The sequence below is a fragment of the Propithecus coquereli genome, unplaced genomic scaffold (genome assembly GCF_000956105.1).
Source record: "Propithecus coquereli isolate 6110/MARCELLA unplaced genomic scaffold, Pcoq_1.0 Scaffold176, whole genome shotgun sequence".
In the NCBI taxonomy this organism is placed as follows: domain Eukaryota; kingdom Metazoa; phylum Chordata; class Mammalia; order Primates; family Indriidae; genus Propithecus; species Propithecus coquereli.
Window position 1 is genome coordinate 4,373,413 of NW_012142301.1, and position 23,069 is coordinate 4,396,481.

At 34.1% G+C, this 23,069-nt stretch overlaps 1 protein-coding gene across 3 annotated transcripts in view; it reads left to right on the forward strand.

Annotated features, from left to right (window-relative positions):
• Nucleotides 1-23,069, forward strand: part of DACH1 (dachshund family transcription factor 1) — a 419,915-nt gene that overhangs the window by 162,048 nt on the left and 234,798 nt on the right. For all 3 annotated transcript variants that reach the window (XM_012642160.1, XM_012642161.1, XM_012642159.1), the window contains exon 2: nt 14,464-14,579. In XM_012642160.1, the coding sequence (XP_012497614.1) occupies nt 14,464-14,579 (116 nt within the window). The remainder of the gene's footprint in view (nt 1-14,463; nt 14,580-23,069) is intronic.

Here is a 23,069-nt window from a genome sequence, read left to right on the forward strand (position 1 = left end):
GTTTTGCCATTGTGATGAAAATGATATTTTGTATTTGATTTTATTTAAATTCCTTATTTACTAATGAGGGTATAAATCTTTTAATATGTTTATTAATTAATACATGTTTGTGTTATTTTCCTATAAATATTCATTTGTCATTTAATATTGGATTCATTATTTATAAATGAAGGATACTAATCCTTATACATACATTAATACATATATCTTTGACATATACATGTTTCTATTTTGTCACTTTTTTCAAACATTAATTTTCTTAAAAATGTTTTTAACTTATATGTATGTAATTCTATCAATCATTTTCTTAATACTTTCTGGTATTAATGTCATACTTATAAAATTTTTTCCTATCCCAAGGATAGTTTTCTTTTACCTTTGTGTAATTTTTAAGCATAAAATTATTTAATCTATTTTTTAAATGCATAAAATGGGGAACTATTTCAACTTTCCAAATAGCTAGCAAATCTTTTGACACCAATTTTTTGAATAATATAGCCTTACAGTGGTATTAAATGCAATATTTTAGGACATTCATATATAACCATACATGTATAGGAAAGAAATCTGTGAGAATACAGTGTGCTGTTTTAGTCTAAAGGTCATTTATTTTTGATAATTTAGAAACCCTAGCTTAAATCATGTGATTAAAAATACACATTTTATTATGGAAATGTTAATTAATTTTTTAAGTATATGTATCTAGATTTTTTAAAATTTTATTGTTAATTATCATGCTACATATTAGTTGTATATATTTATTGGGTACATGTGATGTTTTGATACAGGCATACAATGTGTAATAATCAAATCTGGGTAATTTTAGGGTATCCTTCACCTCAAGCATTTATCATTTATCTGTGTTAGGAACATTTCAATTTCACTCTTTTAGTTATTTTAAGTATGACAGAACTAATTGTTAACTATAGTCACTTTGTTGTGCTACCAAATATTGTTCGTTCTGTCTGTCTAACTATTGTGTCTAAATTTTTAAACCAAGTTCAAAAATGTACATATTTGGGTGTGAAATACCTTGACTGATGATTTCAAGTTTGACAGATTGCCATCAGTTTAAAAATTTATGGATTACTCTTTCCAACCATATCATTTTGAAGAGCTAGGACAGATCCAGAGTATTCAGTTAGAGGTAGGGTAATGCAAAGAAGGCAATAACTCAAAAGCCTTCCACTTTATCATCATTATCAAATTGGCACCATACAAAACACTCTGACAAGTTATAGTCCCAGCCTTTCAGGTACTTAAACTACTACTAAGACAATGTAGATTCAGATGGCTGTAGATCAGCAATGAGCATCTGTTCCTTCCTTTGTCCATTCATTTAATTTTTTCATTTAGTAAATATTTATTGAGTCTCTACTCCGTGTCAGACAATGTTCCTGTATGCTGGAGATATACAAGTGAACAAAAATTCAAAATTCCTGCCCTTATGTAATCAAGGATGTATAATTACCAATAAATAAGTAAATAGATATATACTATTTCTGAACAATGCTCAGGATAAAAATGCAGTGGGGTAAGAGAGGAGGGCTATTAACTAGATCCAGTACTACTCTGTATAGTGGTTAGGGAAGGTGAGGAATGGAAATGTCTCACTGAAGAGCTTTCTAGGAAGCAGCAATAGCAAGTGCAAAGGTGTGGAGATGGGAACATTAAATTATTTTTCAAAATAATAAAACTATTTCTAAATAGCAAGTATATTCAGAGCGGTAGAATACAAATGTAGCCTTAAACGTGAATTTCAAACTTCATCTAGATATGGCTAGTTACTTCTGATGTAAATCTCTTGAAGGCTGAAACATTTTTATGATTAGCATGGACTTTTGCTCAGATAAACTTGGTTCTGTTCAGTTCTGCTACTTTAACAGTCTATAGACTATTCAAGTTACTTAATCTCTCACCAAAAACCATTCTATTCATCTGTAAAATGGACATAGTGATAATATTTATGTCATAGAATTATTGTGAAGATTAAATCATATAATGAGTGGCAAAGTATTTAGCATAATGATGGTTGCATAGTAAATTCAGTTATTATTAGATCTCTTGATCATGCTAATTCCTGTTTATTTATTGATTGATAGTTGAAGCATAGTCACAAAATACCAAAAAAGCATACCTCAATAGTGTTGTTTAAATTGACTAAAGCACAACAACTTACATTTAAAGATGACACATATATGCATGTGCCAGGAATTCTTCTGAGTACTTTATGTATATTATTTCATTTAATTCAAGAAACTTCTGAGATGGAAATATTAGTATTTCCATTTTATAAATAAGGAAGCTGAGACAATGATATGTTGAAGTCCAGTGTTACAGAGAACAGAAGTATATAGCATAATGATTGAGATTTTAAAAGTAGACTCTCCCCAGTATTTCAGGAGAAAAAAAATTTCATAATAAAACGAAGTCTTTTCAAGCTGCACAGAGCATTTGCCAATGTCTTCTACAATTTTGTGGTTCAGGTAGTTTATATCATAATTTCTTATACTACCTAACATTAGTATTAAAAGACCATTCGTTAAAGAAAACACTTTCACAAAGTATTAAGTAAAATTCAATTAATGTAAATCATATTAACAACAATGTTTGATGCTTATGTAACATCGATGTCAGGTAATGAATTAAGCATGTTATTAAATCTCTGCAGGCTGGAACCAGCAAATCTTTGTCTGTCTTAATATCAGCCTTTCATTAGTTCTCAGGTCTAGAATCCTCACAGGAGTATCAAAAAGTTGTCAGGAGGTCTCTGAATTCTGGGCTTGGTATCTGAATCTCTGTGCTTCAAGACCGTGTTTCTTGCCAGCTCTCCATGCGTTACACAGTGGAGGGGAATGGCGGATGTATTATTATTTTTTTTTATAACAGGTTTCTCAAACAAATTAGTTATGTACATTTTCTGCAGAGGTGGCATACAAATAACTTGTCAGTGGAGGGTGAAGACATGCATTTTAGGTTGAGTCAGGCATCTTGCCTCTGCATTCATAAGCAGGAAGACAAGATTTTCTGAGTTCTGATTTAATAGGTTTTGTTTTTTACCCTCATTTGAAACTACATCTCTGAGGAGCAATAGTTTAAAACAAACATAACTATTGTTTCTACTTCTGTGATTTATGTATGAAGATGCTTATACAGTAGTACCCTTTATCTGTGGGGGTTACGTTCCAAGGGGATACGTTCCAAAACCTCCAGTGGATGACTGAGATCATGGAGATACACACACACACACACACACACACACGCACACACACATGCACACGCACAATATTTTTTCCTATGCATACATCCCTACCTAGGGTAAAGTTTAATTTATAAGTTAGGTACAGTGAGAGATTAACAACAACTAATAAAATAGAACAAGTGTAAGAATATACTGTAATAAAAGTTATGTGACTGTGATCTCTCTCTCTCATTCAAAATATCTTATTGTACTGTCCCTACCTATTTTTGGGTGGCAGTTGACCACTGGTAACTGAAACTGTGAAAAGTGAAACCGTGGATAAGAAAGTACTACTGTACCAAATTGTTGCGTATATATGTGTTTGTGTATGTGTGTGCGTGTGGTGCGTGTCTGTAGACTTAGTTACTTTACCGGAAATTTATGATTATGGTTGCTTTATTACATAAAGATTGATACACACTTAGTGTAGTTTCTTTCCCCCTCCTTGTTGTTGGTTTGCTATAATTTCTTTGCAAAATATTTTCTTCTCATATAACAAATAAATATGGTAAAAATTTTAATCAAGATTGAGATAATAAATAATTACAGAAAATGAAATAAAATTTGAGCAATAAATGAATTTTCTTGTTATAGATACAGACCCCCAGGACAGTAAAATATTCAAAGGGAAATGGGTTAGTTTCTGGTAAGATTCAGATTTTGTCTACATAGTTGACTGTATAATACCAAATTGTGTTCTTTTTAAATTCCCCTAAAATAAGACATCACAACAAAGATATATTTAAAGTGAGTAAACAAATTATGATGTCCTAAAGATGTTCAAGCAAAAATCAGTGTCTACCACATGTCTACCACATTTCCCAAAGTCAGAACTACAGTGAAAATATGAAGAGATATGATCTATAAGACTATTATAGAATGATTATATGCTAGGCCGTGTGATACTAACCATTCTAAAGAAATAAAAATGAACATGGGTTTGAGTAATTAAGAACTTCACTACAGAAGTGTGCATGTATGTGTACGTGTGTGTGTTTGTGTGTGTAAGGTGGGGTATGCTTCTGTGGACTGTTTCTTACTTAGCACCTTTTCCTCTTCTTTAGTTGGCTAACTCCTGCTTGCTCATCTGTCATCTGTCCTGAAGCATCCAGTGAAGGTGTCCCCACAACACTCCTTTGGAACATTTACTACAGTATTTAACGTTTCTTGTAATTATATACCTATCTCCCAAAATAGACTGTGAGCTACTTGAAGTCAGAGATAGTATCTTATTGGTATTTCCAACACATATTGTAAGTTCAGGCATATTAACATGTCCAATTAATGTTTGTTGACTAAATTGACAGGCAAATATGCTGCAGTAGCAGTATTGTGTGGTGCTCAGGCATTGCCCTCTGGAGCCAGATTGCGCTGGTTCACAACCTGGCTCTGTTACTTTTTATGTGTGATATTGTGTAAATGGTTTTACTTTCTGATGTCTCAGTGTCCCATCAGAAAAATAAGGAAAATAATAGTACCTATCTCAAAGGTTTGTTATGGGTATTAAAAGAGTTAGATCACATAGTGAATAGAGCACAGTGCCTGGAAGTTGGACAGTATTAATCGTAATTATTTTATTATTTTATCTACGATTCCAAAATAAAATGAAAACATCTGGGAAGAGGCTCTTCAGAGTTTTGGAAAGGGCATCTCCTACAAAGGACAGTGGATATTATTTTGAGATTAGAGCAATATTATTGGTGCCAAATTAACAATGATTTACAAAATCAGAATGATAGTCACATTTATGTGCACATTTATGAAGAGGGGCTTGGCATTTGCCATTGAAATATGAAAGACTGAATGCATTGCTTTTGGTTCAAACAAAATATAGCCAACTGTAATAGCTGAGACAATCCAGTCATTTGAAATTTAAATTGAAAAATTATAAGAAATAAGACTTTTTCTTTGTGATTATGGAGTCCGTAGTTTGTATAAAAGATTGGTTTAGATACCATATGTTTTTACTAGAATACCTTTTAATAGTAAATTTAAATTTTATAGAAGATGGTTTTGAGATATGACAGGAACTAATAAAGTATTAACTTTTCCCAAAACTTAAAGCCAATTATCAGTGTTTCATATTACTTCAGGATTTGTCCTTTTCGGGATTCTAGTGAGCTTTTGCACATAATTGTAAAAAATATATGTTGTGGGTAGAATCATCTGTGGCCTGAAAGGCTTATGGGGAAGAAAAGAAAATTGTAAGGTAATGAGAAGGTTAAAAATATTTAGATTGTTAGACAAACAGGTCCCTAAATGAAATTTGTGAACACTATGCATTCTGGAAGAGATACCATATATGTGAATGTATAATGCTACAGAAAGGTAAAAATAAATAGCATTGAAAGTGCTATGTTTCTTTAAAACTATAAATTGCATGAAATTGCTTTTTAGTCTCACAAAATATTCATAAAATGAGTATAGTTTTACTGATAAATCACTTGATATACTTTTTTATTAAGACAGGTTCTTGCTCTGTCACCCAGGCTAGAATGCAGTGGTGTCATCATAGCTCACTGTAACCTCAAACTCTTGGGCTCAAGTGATCCTCCCACTTTAGCCTCCTGAGTAGCTGGGACTACAGGCATGCGCCACCATGCCTGGCTAATTTTTAAATTTTTTTTCGTAGAGATAGGAGTCTCGTTGTTGCTGAGGCTAAACTCCTGGGCTCAAACGATCCTCCCACCTCAGCCTCCTAAAGTGCTGGGATTACAGGTGTGAGCCACTGTGCCCAGCCCTTGATATACTTTATAAGGGATCATTTACCACTGATGTAAAGAATTCCACCTGAGACAAGAATATTCCAAGACCCTTGATATGTTAAAGGTTAAACTCAAAATATATATTCGCTAAGAGATCTTAAACTGAGGTTAGTATAGTAATTCTGAGATTAATATAACTAATATATTTAGTGGGTTTTAAAGAATCTTCTTAATTGGCCCTCATGTATAGATTCAAAAAAAAGAAAAAAAGGAGAAATTACAAGCTTTAGAGGCTAGAATATCCCAAGTCTATAACCTATGACAGAAACTCTCTTTAGTATTTTAGGCTCTCATTAATTGTTAACACTTATACAAATCCTTAAGAGTAGCTTAGTCACATTGCAATATGTTTTAATTCTTATTTTGGGGTAATTTTTTATTCAGTATTTAGTAGCTCCAACTGAGCTGGAGACTTCAGATATTTTGTCTTTGGCCTTCAAAACAACTTTTGTATTAAATAAATTTCCTGTACTATTTCACTTCTAGACAGTGTGACTTTTGAGGTCAGAGGCCACAATAATTCTTTCTCACCAGAGTAGCTAATTTCAATTCCTGTTTATTTTTTGCTAGTGATGACTTCAGTTTACTAATGTCAATTTTTTTTTGTAATTATCAACTCTTGCATTTCTTCTGTTCCAGAGTCAAAATATTTCAAGTTAGATGACTAATTTCTTTGCAGACCTTTTCTTTTGACCCAGTTATTTCTTACATTGCCCACTGTTCAGCTTAAACCACAGAATTTAGTCAAATATGTATGCAGGGTTATTAATAGGTGAGATATTAATAGGTAATGGTAACCAAAATTCTCAGGATATATTGGTCAGTAAAGGGCTGGAAGGGCAATAACTCTACATTCTGGCATCCAGTAGAATATGTGAATTACTGTTTTCCTGGTCCCCAGAGAATAATTTTCATGTGACAATTCTCATGTGATCTATGACACACAGAACATGGTTTGATAATTCGAGGAATTTTAATAATTTGAATTTAAATCATACTGTTGAGTAGCACACATACTTTTAGAGCACGAGCCTCTAAACAAACAAACAAACAAACTCCTTAGAAATAACAGGTTTTATGGTGAACTAAGTTTAGTAAATGTTTATTTTACCACATTCTTGGAGATGGGTAATGCATATTAACATAGTGAAAGCTCCTAGAACTTGCCCCGCAATGCTTAAAAGCTTTGGGAATGTGTCAAGTTCTTCCACAATAGATTTAACTGGACATTTCCTAAATTAATTTGAATGCAAAAGCTTTTTATTAAAATATATGTAAAATTTTTTCCATGGAACATTTTTATTTTGTATACCTATTTATGTATTTGTTCAAGTAATGTACTGAATTGCCTCTGTGTAGATAGTTGAGAGTGCTGTGTGTTCTGCTCATGAGCCAGAAAGCTGAAGGTGCCGACCAAGTGTCCCCTGGTCATATTTTTAAGTGCCTACCCCATGGAACTCCGTTATTTGATGACCACGGAAAAACTTCTCTTTGATGAGTTAGTTAATAGTCTATTTGTACTGAGTACCCATGATTGGGACACATGGCTACACAGAGAACACAAACAAATGTCAGACATGAGAATGGGAAACTGTTCATGTTTGTCACCATTTAAAAAAATAATTAAAAAATAATGTATCCTTTAAAGTTTCTCCATCTATAGGAAAAAAACCTCCATACAAAGGAAAAAATAATGCTAGTCATAGAACTTCTGGATTATTTAGATTGTTGCTTGTCACAAAACTGAAAAAAAATTTTGACTAACAAGTTAACATCTTTCTAAGGAAAAACTATGCGTGTATAAATTGAGGATTATAAATCAGCTGCTTCTTTTGTTGAAATGTGTGTGTTGAAACACACACATTAATCCTAGGAAATCCTTTGCATCCTTTTGCGTTGCTAGATCTATTCCCCGAGGTTGATTTAGTTGGGGAGATACCAATGATTATTTGTACTTTTCATATTTTAGACTTATTTTTAGTTCCCACAAACATAGCATTTTTACACATAATCATCTGCTTTTTGGCAGATATTTTAGAACTCGAATGGAAAGGAAAGAAAGATTAAGAGGGCAATTATGTGTGGTTAATGATATAGATAGAGAGAAACCACAGGCACTGATGAAGTGTAGTCAGGGCCATGGTTTGTCCACAATGAAGTCTCTGAAAAATATGATAGGAGTTTTTGTAGTGTCAAATTAATTGTAAAAATTGTTTTTTATATTTTAAATATAATATATGCTTATGACAGAGAAATGAAAATTTTCATGTGTAGAAACAATATATAATTCTTCATTCGGAGATAACTACTCTGAATATTTTAGTGTATTTCCTTTCAGTCTTTTTCTATGTGTATTTATTGCTCACTTTGCCTGATTTCTCTATCTCCCTTGTGTTCTGATCTGTCCATATCTGCAGGTTTATCTTAATATCTTGCTTTTTCACGATACTTAGAACATGAGCTTTTCCCCGTGTGATCATAAACTCATAAACATCGTTCTTCATCACTCCATGATGTTCAAGTGGGTATGCAAATAATTAAGCAAACTGTATCTTTCCAATCAGAAATAAATTATTTATCTGTAAATATGTAATTTTAATATATAACATGATATAAGTATGTGTATATAAAGTTCTCTTATATCTTGGTTTCGTAGAAACAGTTTACTAGAAAATAAATATGCAGAATATAAGCAGAGCTGGAGCTTTCCTCGGTAAATAGATTGGAGAGGGCAAGTGAACTCTTGAAGATTAGCAAGCTGCTTTCACTTCTAAGTGCTTGTTAGTGTCCCAAGACTAATCTAAATGCTCATTTACTGCCATGTATTTTTCAGCTACACTGTTACCCCACAGACTATTCAATTTCATCTTCCTGCCCAAAGAAGGGCTTGTGTGTTTATTTTCCCAACCCTAATGTTTAGCCCTGTGCTTTGTATGCAGTAGTTCTTTGCTCTTGAATGAATGAATGAATGAATGATTGAACAGAACCTTTCTTTCCTTTCTCCAAGCAGGTAGGATTGAGACTCAAAATTTCTTCTGGGCAGCTACTTTCACATTTTCTAGTTTGTAGCCACCATTGCTTCTTTTTAGATTTTAGTTGTTTCTGTGCCCCAACTCTTTTTTTTTTGAGACCGAGTCTCACTGTGTTGCCCGGGCTAGAGTGAGTGCCGTGGCATCAGCCTGGCTCACAGCAACCTCAAACTCCTGGGCTCAAGCGATCCTCCTGCCTCAGCCTCCCGAGTAGCTGGGACTACAGGCATGCGCCACCATGCCCGGCTAATTTTTTCTATATATTTTTAGTTGTCCGATTAATTTCTTTCTAATTTTAGTAGAGACGGGATCTCGCTCTTGCTCAGGCTCAATCCACCCTCCTCTGCCTCCCAGAGAGCTAGGATTACAGGCGTGAGCCACCGCGCCTGGCCTGTGCCCCAACTCTTAGGAAGAGAATTGAACTTAATTTCTCAAAAACTACTGACGAGATTAGCAGAAGAGTATGTCTATGGAGAAGAGTGGGATTGGAAAATGACTCTCTCTGTAACATTTCAAATGCCTGTCACTCTTTTGTGCACTAGCCTCTTATTAATGTCACTTTTGCTTTATTTTGTTAAGTTAGACTTTGATTTCGCCTTGAATAAAAACAACGAATGGACTAGGAAAAGTTAGTAAACATTATACAGTTATGGGAAGACTGTTATTAGCATGAGATTGATTTGGTGATGTAAACTAAAGAAAGTAGACCTGTCCTTGTGATCTGGTGTGTGTGTGTGTGTGTGTGTGTGTGTGTGTGTGTGTGTGTGTGTGTGATGGGGGTGGGTTTATTCCAAACTGCAGGAAAGGTTGTACCTGGGTGGGTTTCTAAGTGTTTGGGGTGTTAAGTGTGGATTTGGACATCTCTAAGCTATTGCTTTCTTCTTTTAATACAGATGTTTGAAAATACTAAAGGCTGTACTATGGCTAATGTGTGAAGCTGGCAAAAACAATTACCAAAGTCATAAATTGTGATTTTATTCAAGCTATAAAGGGTAATAATTTATTTAAGTGAGGTCTTCTGTCTGATTAGAACTAGAGGAGTTCAGCTTGCTCTGATCCTCTGGGTTAGAGCCGGGTCACTGCTGTAGATAAGGATGGGTGGAAAGTGGCTCCCATTATTGAAGCAATTGATCATTCCAAAAGAAAATAGTTTTGTTAATTGTTTTGCTTCCTCTTTTCAGTTAAGTTTTTGTTTTTGTTTCTAAGAATAATTGATTTCTAACAAAGCACACAAAGCATTTTTTTTTAAAATCCTGATTTAATCAGATATTCTGAGAGATTAGGTAAATTGATTCAGGTTGTACCTTCTGGTAAATTGATAAAGCCGATATTGCAGCTAGTTCTACCCAGGCAATGAAATCTGTGCTTCTGGCCACAGCAGTACACAAGTTCTCTTGGTAGTTCCCTAAAACTCTCTTGGAAGGAATTTAAATATTCAAGCGTTTTACAGTTATCCTTCCTGAAGTCTTCAAGTCCCCCTAGAAGATAATGAGCAAGATTGAAGCCTGTCAGTAAGGGTACCTAACTGTAGTTTGTGAAGGGATAGAGGAAAGTTATGTTAATACATAAATTTTCCAACTTCTCCTCAGCCAAGAAGGTGTGTATAACTCTAAGGAAAGGTTCTCAGTAGTCTTATTCTAAGGCAAAAGGGTAAGTAATTTGTTCATCCTCCCAAGTCTTTCCTTTCAGTCCCTTCCATTCTTTGCTTAGGTATCTCCAGAATGTGCTCTCACCTAATTGAAAGTAATCCCCAGTAGGGTGTTAGTTGATGGCTTTAGGGTGTTACCACCACCAAGAGTATTTGCATTTTAATGAAAGGTTGAAAAGAACTTAAAGCTTTAAGACCAAAAGCAATAAATCTCTATTGGTGGAATTTGAGGCAATATGATAGATCCGGCAGGAGATATCTGTGGTGAAAGGAGCCCACTGGGTCTATTCTGATCACAGCGTGAATTAAAGTGTTCCTACTTAGTAGCCTGACTTCTACTTCCAGAGTGAGGGCTGTCAGGACAATTCCTGTGGCCAGAATAATAAAGTACTCTTAAATAGTTTCATTTTTTTTTTTTAAAGCAAAACAAGTTAAAGGGCTCAAAATTTCAAATCTTTTAACTACTTTTTTCTTTCTTCCTCTCTCCATTGCATCTTGCTTTAGATCTCCCAAAGCCTTTATTCTCATTTTCTGGGCTTGAGATTTACGAGATTTAGCATTCTGTTTAGACTCAGAGTTCCGATTTTTTGTGTGTGTGTCTTACTTTTCATTTCCTGGAAACTTCATGACCACTGGAATTGACGAGGAATTTTGGGGAAATGGTTTTACAAATAGGGTTAAAATTTATTTAAATACAGAGAGTGAACTGGGCACTGAGCTACGTTCTAAGGACATATAAACATATTTTATGCACTTTCTGCCATGCAGTCTTGCGAGTTAAACAAATAAGCAGATTACTGCATTCAGCGTAGAAAGCACTATGATAGAGTTGTTTACCATAGGCTATCAGTGTGTTGAAACAATATTAACTAGAATTGGTTAGTAAGAAGGATGATCAAGGCTTAGCCAGGTTTAGCCAGGTAAATGAAGATGAGAATGGGGTGGTGTAGAAAAGGGCTTTGGTGACAAAGGCAACCCAGGAAATTGTTAAGAAATTCAGTAGGGCCAAATATAAACCATGAATGTCGAAGTAAAAGAGTGAAATTGGAAAACTAGGCAGGGATCAAGTATTGGGGGCCCTTGGTGCCCTGCTAAGAACTGTGAATTCATTAGGAAACCATTGATATTTTTACGAAAATGGAAAACATGGTCAAATTTGCATTTTACGAAAATTCTTCTGGAATTAGTATGGAGAGTTGGAGGCTCCGGAGTGTGACAAAATTGGAGGTTAGTTCTCGGAAGATTTTGGAAAGCTGGAACAGTAGATTAAATAAGAAATGAGGGATTGATCTGGAAGGTAGGAGTAGAGATATAGAAGGGAAAATAGATTAGAAAGATACCTTCATAGAGATGATATTCGAGTATTCAAGAGAAGGAAAAGACAGAGCTGAGTCCTGGATTTTTGACTTAGTCGATTAGGTTCCATTTTGCTGAACCAGGAAAAGTAAAATAGGCTTTAATGGGACAGACGCTGAGTTTAGATTTGGACAAGCTGAGTCTTAAGTTATTATAGAATATCCAAGCAGAGATTTCCAGTAGATAAACATTAATCTGTCTGAATCCCAGGAGAAAGATCTGGGCTTTAGATGTATGTGTACCCTTAGTCCTTATCCTCTGAGTGATGATGATAGAAGAGATCACTCAGGAAGAAGGGAGACTACCTGAGGGCTGTTGATTGACCGCTGGCAAATAAGAAGAATTAAAAGCCAACTAAGGATGAAGAACAATAATGAAGAATAAGAAATATTAATAGTAGCTAGAGAACTACTTCAGAACAATAAGGACAGTATTCCTGTTGGTTAACAAAATGCAAAGGAACAATCTCCTTGTTCTTGTTCCAAAGGTCTCCAGGATCTGGCCCCAGGCAATAACTCTAGCAGTCTCAATCTATATTCCTCTTCTTATCTGACTTAGCTCATTTGAAATAATCTAGTATATCCATACAATTTTATGCTTTCATTCCTTTCCTCACATTCTCACTGAAGTGCATTTTTCTTCTTCATGTCTCATTCATTTTTCAGAATTCTCTTCTAGGCCGAGCGCAGTGGCTATTGCCTATAATCCTAGCACTCTGGGAGGCCAAGGTGGGAGGATCACTTGAGGTTAGGAGTTCAAGACCAGCCTGAGCAAGAGTGAGACCCCGTCCCTACTAAAAACAGAAAAATTAGCCAAGAGTCATGGTGTGTACCTGTAGTCCCAGCTACTCAGGAGGCTGAGGCAGGAGGATTGTTTGAGCCCCGAAGTTCGAGGTTGCAGTGAGCTATCATGATGCCACTGCAATCTACCTGGAGTGACAGAGTAAGACTCTGTCTCTCTCTCTCACACACACACACACACCACAGAAACAGAATTCTCTTCTAACGACCATCTTCCTTCCCACAACATGGAAGTATCATCATCCATCCTGACTTCCAATTAGTATTTCGATTGCAATGTTCTTACGGGAATTAGCACATTATAGTTTACATCATAGTTGTTTATGCATTAGATTCTTCCCCCTTGGCAAGACTACAAACTCTGAAGACTAAGAACCTATTTTCCAAATTAGCCTCCATAGTACACTCCTTTGAAAACAGTAGTTAATAATTATTTGTTCAATCACCAAATATATTCTATACCTAAATAAAAGAGATTCCATCTCTTGACTTTGGATGAGTCAAGACAAACATGGAAATGCTTACTTATGTGGATATATCTGGTGGTTTTGATATATCTGGGCACATAGTGGCCAGATAAATGATGGAAGAGCATTTCACAAAAGCATATTTAATTATACAGAGGCAAAAAGTGGAAACACTATGCTAAGAATTTACTTTGAAAATTTTAATATTATATTATTAATGTTATTTTCATACAAGGATGGTGAATACTTGTCTCCCTTTCTGCTTTGATAATTTTAATAATTAATCTTGTGCAATGGGCATGGATAGCACAAGAACTGATAAAACACAAAGTATTTTTATTTATCCCGAAGGCAGATATAAGATGCTATTTGGCAGTTTCTCAATGATGTCCTACAAATAATCCTGGTCTTTTCAATGTGTTTTAGAATATTAAAAGTAAGGCAACTTAGTGGGGGGGGGTGTTCACTTAAATAGAATAAGGGTTAAATGATAACTTGACTTATCTTTTAAATGACAAAAAATAAAGAAATTGCAAGACCTTTTCACACATTAGATATGTATTGTCATTTATCATCTAGATATCAGGCTAGCAGTGCGAAGTAATAAAACATATCATCGAAAAATGTGCTATAGGTCTGAATCACTCTTTCATTCCACCTCCCAGCTAACTGTAGTATTAAATCAAACAAGCAGAACATTTCCTTAGGCAGCCATTGCCTTTTAATTTCCTGAAGAACCTTAAAATATCATTCATTACAAGTACTACACATATTTGGTTTTTAAAAGTCTCATAAATCAATAGCAGGCTGACTGTAATAATTATTACAAGTTAGTGCATAATTTTCGTGCTGAAGGCTGCATGCAGAACTTTAGCATATGCAAACGAGGCAATTCAAACTGTGTATAGATATTAATATGAAGAAGCAGGTAACGAGGTGCAGGCTATGAATTATGCATCAGGAGTGGCTGATATTCAATGAGGAAAATGAATTCAGCATGTAATCTAATTAGTGATGGAAGTCTATTACATCTAACTGCAAAAGCAACCGTCCTTGAAACAAATTTATTTACAGTCCATGTTACCACTTGAAACAACTTTGAAATGATGTGTAAGACAACAGCTTAATTGTAAAAATTTTTTCTTTATTTGTTTCAGTTCTAGACCTGGAAGGCCTCCTAAGAGGACTCAAAGTGTCACCTCCCCAGAGAACTCTCACATCATGCCACATTCTGTCCCTGGCCTCATGTCTCCTGGGATAATTCCTCCAACAGGTGAGCATGCTACTTATTTATGCCAAAATATTAAAAAACAGCCAATGCCATAGCTTTCATATATATCTGTGGTTATGTTAATATTTATACACATCAATTATATTTTGTGCATGCTAAGATAATGTTGCTAATGACAGTTTATTTCAAAAGTGCATTATGATTACTACTATTTCTTTATTTAAAATAAACTGAAAGAAGTTTAATTGAGCACAGTGATATAAATTATTTTAATGAATCCTCCCACAACTAGCAAACAGCAAGTTATTATCCCTATTTTCTTGTTAAAGAATTGAAGTTCAGAGAAAATCAGTGACTTTCTCAAGGTCAGTAAGCTGGTCACTGTCAGTGGTTATTCAAACCCAGGACTCTGGATTCTAAACTTGTTTCTCATTCCATAAGAACTCAGAAATGGATAGACATACATCCAAAAAAAAAAAAAAAAGAGAGAGTAACTATGTCAAATAGAAAGATCTCCTAGTTTTTCTCAAATTGATAAATTTTTTTAGAACCATTTGAAGGTTATTTCTAGAATTTTGAAAATGTATAAGTAAAAGAATAGTCTTGACTACCTAAGCTCCATACCATGATCAACTCTAATAATACACTGCAACAAAAATAACTCATTTGATTTCCACCACCTGGATGTGTTCATTTGTCCTTTTATTTGTGTAAACCTATGTTAGCCCATCTTTGATGTTTCATTAGGAAATGAACTAGATCCATGAGCAAACTAAAATAACAATGATATTATTATATAATGTATAATACTTATATTAATTCTTGTTTTCATGGAAGTTTATTGAGGAGTTACACATATAAATGTCATGTAACATGACTGATACAATAAAGATAAACTGGCAAGATGAGAAGAGAGTTTTCCTTTTTAATCTGAATTCCCATGTCCGTATTTTTTTTTATTTGTAACTTTTGTCTTTCTGTATGCTCTAATATAATCCTGGGCAGTCTGGTTTCACATTCCATATTTGGGTGAAAGTGCTCTGATGTCAATGACTATCTCTAACTTGCTTTTATTTTTGCAGCAATGTCTGAACAGTTCATTCACCTTTGTGGATATTTATCAAACATCATTTAAATTGAATTTTTTAAGCTGTTTTAGCTATTTGTTCATTTTATATATTTAATTTTTTTAGCAATGCAGAAAAGTTTCTTAATAGCAAATAATCGAAATTCCTTCCAGTGGAGATTTGTATTTTTATGCTAACTTTTTGCGTGAAAAATTGAGAGATAGAAAAATGAAATCAATAGCTGAAAATGAAGCAATCGGAAAACAGGTATCATTGCTTCCATTTGTCTAGTTAGTCATGTTTTTCACGTAACTGAATCTTACTGCCTGATGTTCTAATTCTAAATTTTGGATTTGGAAAAAAGCATAGTACTTTGTTAAGCTTTGGTTGTTTATATTTAACTAAATGATAACATTTTCTATTTCAAAAAATGTGCCTTTTTCGAACTACATAGGAAAATCTTTTGTACTACTTATGAAAATCTTAACTTTTCTCATGTTTTATTATCGAAAGACTTGAATGTGATGTAAGAAAGGCCTAAGAGCCTTTGTGACATAATTAACCCCTTAATGAACTGTGGTTTGGAGTCTTTTTTTTTGATAATAACTATTTTAATAATACTTTTTCTATATTTGCTAAGCTTGTATTGACTCTTGTTACTTAATCATAGTTATTTTAAGGGCAAAATGTATCCTATAATTTATTTATATTAAAAAAGGGAAGATCTGGTTCCAAATTGTCTGCCAATATTTAATCTTTCAAGGTGAGTACTATAAAATACTTCATTACCAAAGCAATGATTAAATAAGATAATGCCATAAAAATCTACATATAGCAACACTTCACCTAATTAATACCATCAAGTTACTTTGGGGTAAATGAAGTTTCTAAATAAATTTCACATTCCAAAGTCCCAAATGAAAATATTAGGTCATTTTTGAAAGATCTCTTTCTGAAATATATTACACATTTTCCTGGCTTGGTGAGCAGACACACTGAAGATAGTTTCAGTTCGGCTCTTCAACATGGTCATTCATTTTTGAAGTAGGATCATTTTAGTTATTCCTATCGCTTTGCATTTCTTCTCAGAGATGCTTTTTTACTTTTGTTCTTTCTAATGTGTTTTGAACCCACACACCAGGACTTCTGTCAAGCTTACTTGAAAAGGAACTTAAGCAGTCATGTTCTAGAGAAGAATGAGGAAATGAAGGGTCACTATGAGAGTAGACTAGATTAGAAAGGGGACTTCAATTCAGTGTTCTCTTAACCCCAGGAAATGGCTTTAGAACAGGGTGTGTGAGCTCACTACTGCCTGCTTCATATACTTTCAACTTTTAGACATTGTTCCAAAGATTTGATCTTGCTAGAAGGTTGACTGTTGCACATTAATGGTGTTACCTAAATATATTCAATATGATTTCTTTTTTTACATACAATTTTTCTAGAGGCAGAAGTTTAGATTTTAAGGAATACAGAATAATGTCTTAATATACTGGGGAACGTATTATTTACTATCTTAAAATATTAACTGGGATTCTCATGATCTTACAAAAACCTTGCATTTTTCAAGAGTATAATACCTTTCTCCCAGGAAGTACTTAGGGTATTGGGGGAATATGATTTAATATGAACATATAGACTTTTATGTCCCAGGACTTTATTTATATTTGCTGCTTTTTTTAAAAAATGTTATTTTTATTTCCTTCCTAAGATGGGGAAGGTGATTTGTTATTTATTTTTTAAAAAAATGAATGATAAAGTTATATATCTATATTGTTGATATTAAGCAAACTAGTTTGATAAAATTTCTATTGTCTTTAAACTGTGAGTTTGAATTTTTAAAATTTGTTTCCAAGAGTCTATAGTTACATTGATACCTTAAAAGACTTAATGTTTCTAAAACTAGCAAAACAGACAAACATACAAATTTCAAAATAAAAAAGAAAGAAAATAGCAAACAAAAGTCCCCCCATCTTAAATCTTGTCTAATATTCATTAAAAATTGTAGCCTATCTATGAACATTGACCTGTACTTTTGTATTCGAAGTAGTAACTTTTGAAAAGGATAAAAATATGCAAATTTACCTTCAAACTTGCCTAACTTGGTCCTGCAAAAATAAAATTGATTAATTTAGTTGAATTTATAAATATCCATTGATTCGTTCCTAATCATTCCCTTAATTTTTGTTTTCAACAGTTGTACATTTTAGTTTAATGACAATCTTCTGTGGAGGCATCTGTTTTCTTGGGAAATAAAAGCGATCTCTAAATTTTTAAAATGTGTCTTTTCCCAGTTCTAATACTATGTATTTAAGTAGCTATAGTTAAAAATAAAAAACAAAACAAAAACAAAATCAAAACAAAACAAAACAATAATCTTTGCGATTGCTTGTGGAGTTTTTATTTGTTTGTTATTTTGGTTGCTTGAGTGGGCTTATAAAAAAACTTAGAGGGGGTGTGGGCAGATGGTGATAATTTCCAAAAGTTATGGTTGTCACCAGATGCCATAGCAACCAGAAATTGAAGTTAGTGAAAGAAAGAAAGTTCTTTGTAGAGTCACACAAGGCAATACCTCCTGCGGTGATCACTACATTTATTTTGACTGAGCACTTGTCATAAATCATTTTTGATAATAAATACCAGTTTGGAATAAATTCTTCCTAGCAACAGAGCTCTAATAACATTCATACTTTTTATAGAATCTTGTCTATTTTACAATTAAGAAAAGAGTTATTTAGGAATTCAGAATACTCCCCTCTTGTGCCAGGAGTGCAATTTGCATAGTGTTTTTGGCTAACTTTCTGGTTTTATCTTTAAGTCAGAATGCAAATTGGTTTCAAAATACAATTTTCATGTACGTATTAAGAAGTAACTTACTGTGTCCCAAATATTTGCATTTGACATTAAAAGTTATCCAATACCTACTTTTAAAAACTACACTCAAATCAAATGAATGAATCATTTATAATTTTGCTTCTTGGTTATATCTTTTCTCTCACTGTGACCTTGTAGACACATAACCTATATGCATTCAGGGTAAAGAAAGCAATTATACACACTTATACCACATTTAAAAGGTAAGAACTTATACATTGCAAGTTTGTCATTTTGGAAAAAATACTGAACTGGGGCAAGATTAATATAGAGTTGATATCAGTGAAACATTCTTATCTTAAAGAAAGGTTCAATAATAGTGTTTTCACGTTGATTTATAATTCAAAAACATATTTTCAAATTTTATGTTCTTTATTTTTCCTGCTAAATGTTAGTAATCAGCAGCAACATCCAAAGTACCTCTTTTGTAGTATCAGCATTTGTAATAGTTTAAATACAGTAAACATTTCAACTTCTCAGGAGAAAATTTACAATGTGAATCTGTGGCTTGTACGTACTGAGAAGTTTATTATAATAATACATTGTATTCCATCTGGAGATTCACAAGAAAGGATAACAGAAAAATGCATAAGTAAAACAGCCACAAATGGATTCATTATCTTCACTAACAAATTAAACATAACAATCTACTGAATGCCTTACGTCAAGAATAAATATGATATAAACGATTTAAACCATTGATGTTTATGTAATATGTGTATGTATTATTTTCATACATTTTTATATATAGATATATAGGGAACATTCGTGAGGTTTTATCACTGGACATTTTGAGGACAGCACATTTAACCTATAACTATTTAATACATGTTCCCTCAGTATTTTTTCTTCAAGACAAAAATAAAGTAATATGTTTTATTTTTTTTTCCTTTTTGGAAGGCCAGCCTAAACCCTAGACTTCATGCAATTAATTTAGTTTTAAAACTTGTATTGAGCACTATTAGTTTCCTGTGGCTGCTATAACAAATTACCACACTGGGTGGCAAAACCACAGAAATTTATTGTCTCCCAATTCTGGAGGCTAGAAGTCCAAAATCAGCATCACTGGGCTGAAATCATGGTGTTAGCCAGGCCACACTCACTCCTGGAGGGGAGAAGCCTTGACTCTTTGAGGTGGCTGCTGGCATTCCTGGGTTTGTGGCCAACTTGCTTCAATTTCTGTCCCCCTGATCATGTTGTCTTCTCTTTGTGTGTGAGTGTGTGTGGTGTGTGTATATGTGGTGTATGTGTGCATGATGTGTATATGTGGGCATGTGTGTGTGTGTGTGTGTGTGAGGGATGTGTGTACGGGTACGGGTGTGTGTGTGTGTGTGGTGTGTGTGAGGGATGTGTGCATGGGTGTGGATGTGTGTGTATGTGTGTGTGTGTGTGGTGCGTATATGTGCATGGTGTGTGTATGTGTGTGTGTGTGTGTGTGTGATGTGTGGTGTGTATATGTGCATGGTGTTTGTATGTGTGTGTGTGTGATGTGTGTGAGGGATGTGGGTATGGGTGTGGATGTATGTGTGGGGGTATGTGTGTGGGGTGTGTGTGGGGTGTGTAATGTGTAAAATCTCCCTCTGCCTCTGTCCTACAAGGACACTTGTGGTTGTATTTAGGGTACATTTTACGATACAGGATAGTCTCCCCTTCTTGAGAGCCTTAACGCAACCACATCTGCAAAGAATCTTGCTCTAAATAAAGCAGCATTCACAGGATCTCAGGATTAGCACGCGGGCGTTACTTCGAAGGCCATTCTCAGTCTACCACACGCAGCAAGTCACTGAGCTAGGTATTGTGAGAAGTGCAAATGTGGGTGGTAGACACCCAAACAAATGTAGCCTCTGGGAGATTCTGGTCAGTTTATTTACTGTGGTGTCCTAGGGTGTAGAATATTGTCTGGCACAGAGCAGATATCCAAAATAAATATTTGTTCAATGAATATGGCTAATAAATGTTTAGGAAAGGATTTCTGAGAAGAATTTTTATGCTTCACAGTAACAAATTTGAGTACCGGCATGTTAAGCAGCTTCTAAAATCCTATCAAACACGGATAGGCTCCAGATTAAAGATTCAGAGTCTAGAGGCTAACAGAGGTGTATAAGTATATAGAAGGCATTATTTATTTGTTTGTTTATAGATTATGATGGCTACATGTAAGCATTATCATCAACAGTGGATGAAATTTATATCTCTAGATTGATGTTCTGGAGAAGCAATATTTACAGAAATAACATGGCAGCATAGAACATATTTTTCTTTACAATTCCTGTAGGTACAAGTATATATCACTATATTTGCACTGTGTTATATAATCCTCGAGGATCAGAATTCTCATTGTACCCACAGTATCTTGATATGGAACTAATTTAATACATATATGAATAAAATATAGCTCTGAATTATACTGAATGTCAATACAGCTTTTGGTATGAGGAACTATATAATAAATATATTTACTTTTCCCCCTATGTAATATACATTATAATCGAGTACTTCAGTTAAATCACAATGTGCCCTGGGTCTGTTTTAGCATAGAAATTCATAAAAATATTTTTTCTAAGCTCTTAGAGCAAAGATATGTTATTTTTAGATTTAATTAAATAACCACATATTACTAGACTCTTGGACAGGCCTCTCATCTACTTAATTTAGAAGACAATTACCATCCTTTCTTTCCTAATTTATTTCTCTCTTCCAAGTTTCTATTGAATTCTGTAGTCTCATATGCCTACACTGGACTGTGCTAAGAATTATAATCTGCTTACACTTCTCTCTCAGTAGATTTGCAGTAATGAAGTTGCTAATGTTCTTAATTGACTAAGTGCAAGGTATTATTTGCTTTCTTTTTAGTAATATGATGCCTCCTTTGACAAGAGATGTTTATTTACGTTAAGAGAAGCAAATCAAATTTTCAGTCAACTTTTTATTATGACTGTGTATGTTGTATATAGATTAGCTGGAGCTTTGTAGATTATCCATTTATTTGTGAAATTCATATGCAGGATTCTAATCCCTTGGTTATGTGATATGTCACCTGTTGTCTTTTATTGCTCTGTAATTTTTCGACCAGTAGGAGATGCTATTACTACCTAGTCCCACCCTAATAAGAGATGGGAGAAATACAAATACAGTTTATTCAGGAAAAACAATTGACTGTGCTATAGATATATTATGAATATTCCTAAAACGTGTAGAAGAAACATTATGCAAAACAAGATAAATAGTATTTTTATTAGTCTCTTTGATAGGCTTTCCTCCCCGAGGCTAACCTCAAAGCTTCAATGCCTTCCCTCAATAATGTACTCTAGATTTGTTATTAAGGATATAACCATACCATAGCAGAACTTCTTTTTTTATCCATACTTTTTGGGGACAAGTTTCACAACTTCACTTTCTCCTTTGTAAAGAAGTGAAATTGCTAATTGCAAGGGCTGATAAGACCAAAAATTTCTAGAGAAATTGGTAAAAGCCAGATAGATTACAGTATTTATAAAACCTTGCATTTTGTGTCCTAAAACATTTATTGCCCAACTCATGAATGAACTGAAGACCTGATTTGAAGACATTCTGCGTGAAAAACAAGGAAGGAATTCATTTGGCTCTGTAATTACATAAACCAACATTGTGGTAGAATTTCAGAAAGTACTAATATAATCCTAAACTTAATGGATTAAGCTTAATAAGAATATAAAGTCCAGATAAAAGGAAACAACAATAATAGTTTACTCAGCAGTTCCGATGACATCAGAATATTATGTTCAGTCATGGCACCACAATTTTTAGTAGGCCATTGACAAGCTGGTGAGCATTAAGACAACAGTCTAGATGATAGGGATTTGGAAATAATGGTGATGTTTAGACTTAGGAACACCTACGGAAAGTCTGAAAGTGGTTGATAGAGTAGAATAATACTGTGCTCTTCTGAGGAAAAATATCTAACTGATAGACTGAAATTACAGAGAGGTCTGCATTGGCTTTCATAAGAAAGTGCCTTGCTATGTGGAGAACTGTCTAAAACTGGAATGTATTACTAATAAAACCTTAATTTTTCCTTCTGGCAGAAATGTTCAAGAGGAAACTGGGATGAAAAGTTGTTAGCCGTAGTTTTTATATTTAAGTTTTTCATAGGCTATACTGTATAAGGTACAAAACAGTAATAGTTTTAAAACAATTTTCTCCCTTGCTGACCATCAGCCATCCATTTCTCCTGTTAGTAATCACCATTAGGAAATTTGAAGGTAATTCTGCATTGCAAGGTAGGTAGATTGGGGAAGACCATTGTGTTTCCTTCTAATTATAAAATTTGATGACTCTATTTTATTTTACTTTGAATTTTTCTCCCACACATGACATGGTACCATTTTAGTTAAAGGGTATCCATTATTCAGGGTTTTATATTCTTATATTTGTTCATAGTTTTTTTTTTTTCTTTCAGCATATTATGGGGGCACAGATGTTCAGGTCACGCATGCTGCCCTTGCCCCCCACTCCCCCCCCCAAGTCCGAGTCCCAAATATGTCCATCCTTCGGGTGGCGCGCATTGCACTCTGTGTGTATGCAAATACCCATCCCCTCCTCCCTCCTCCCC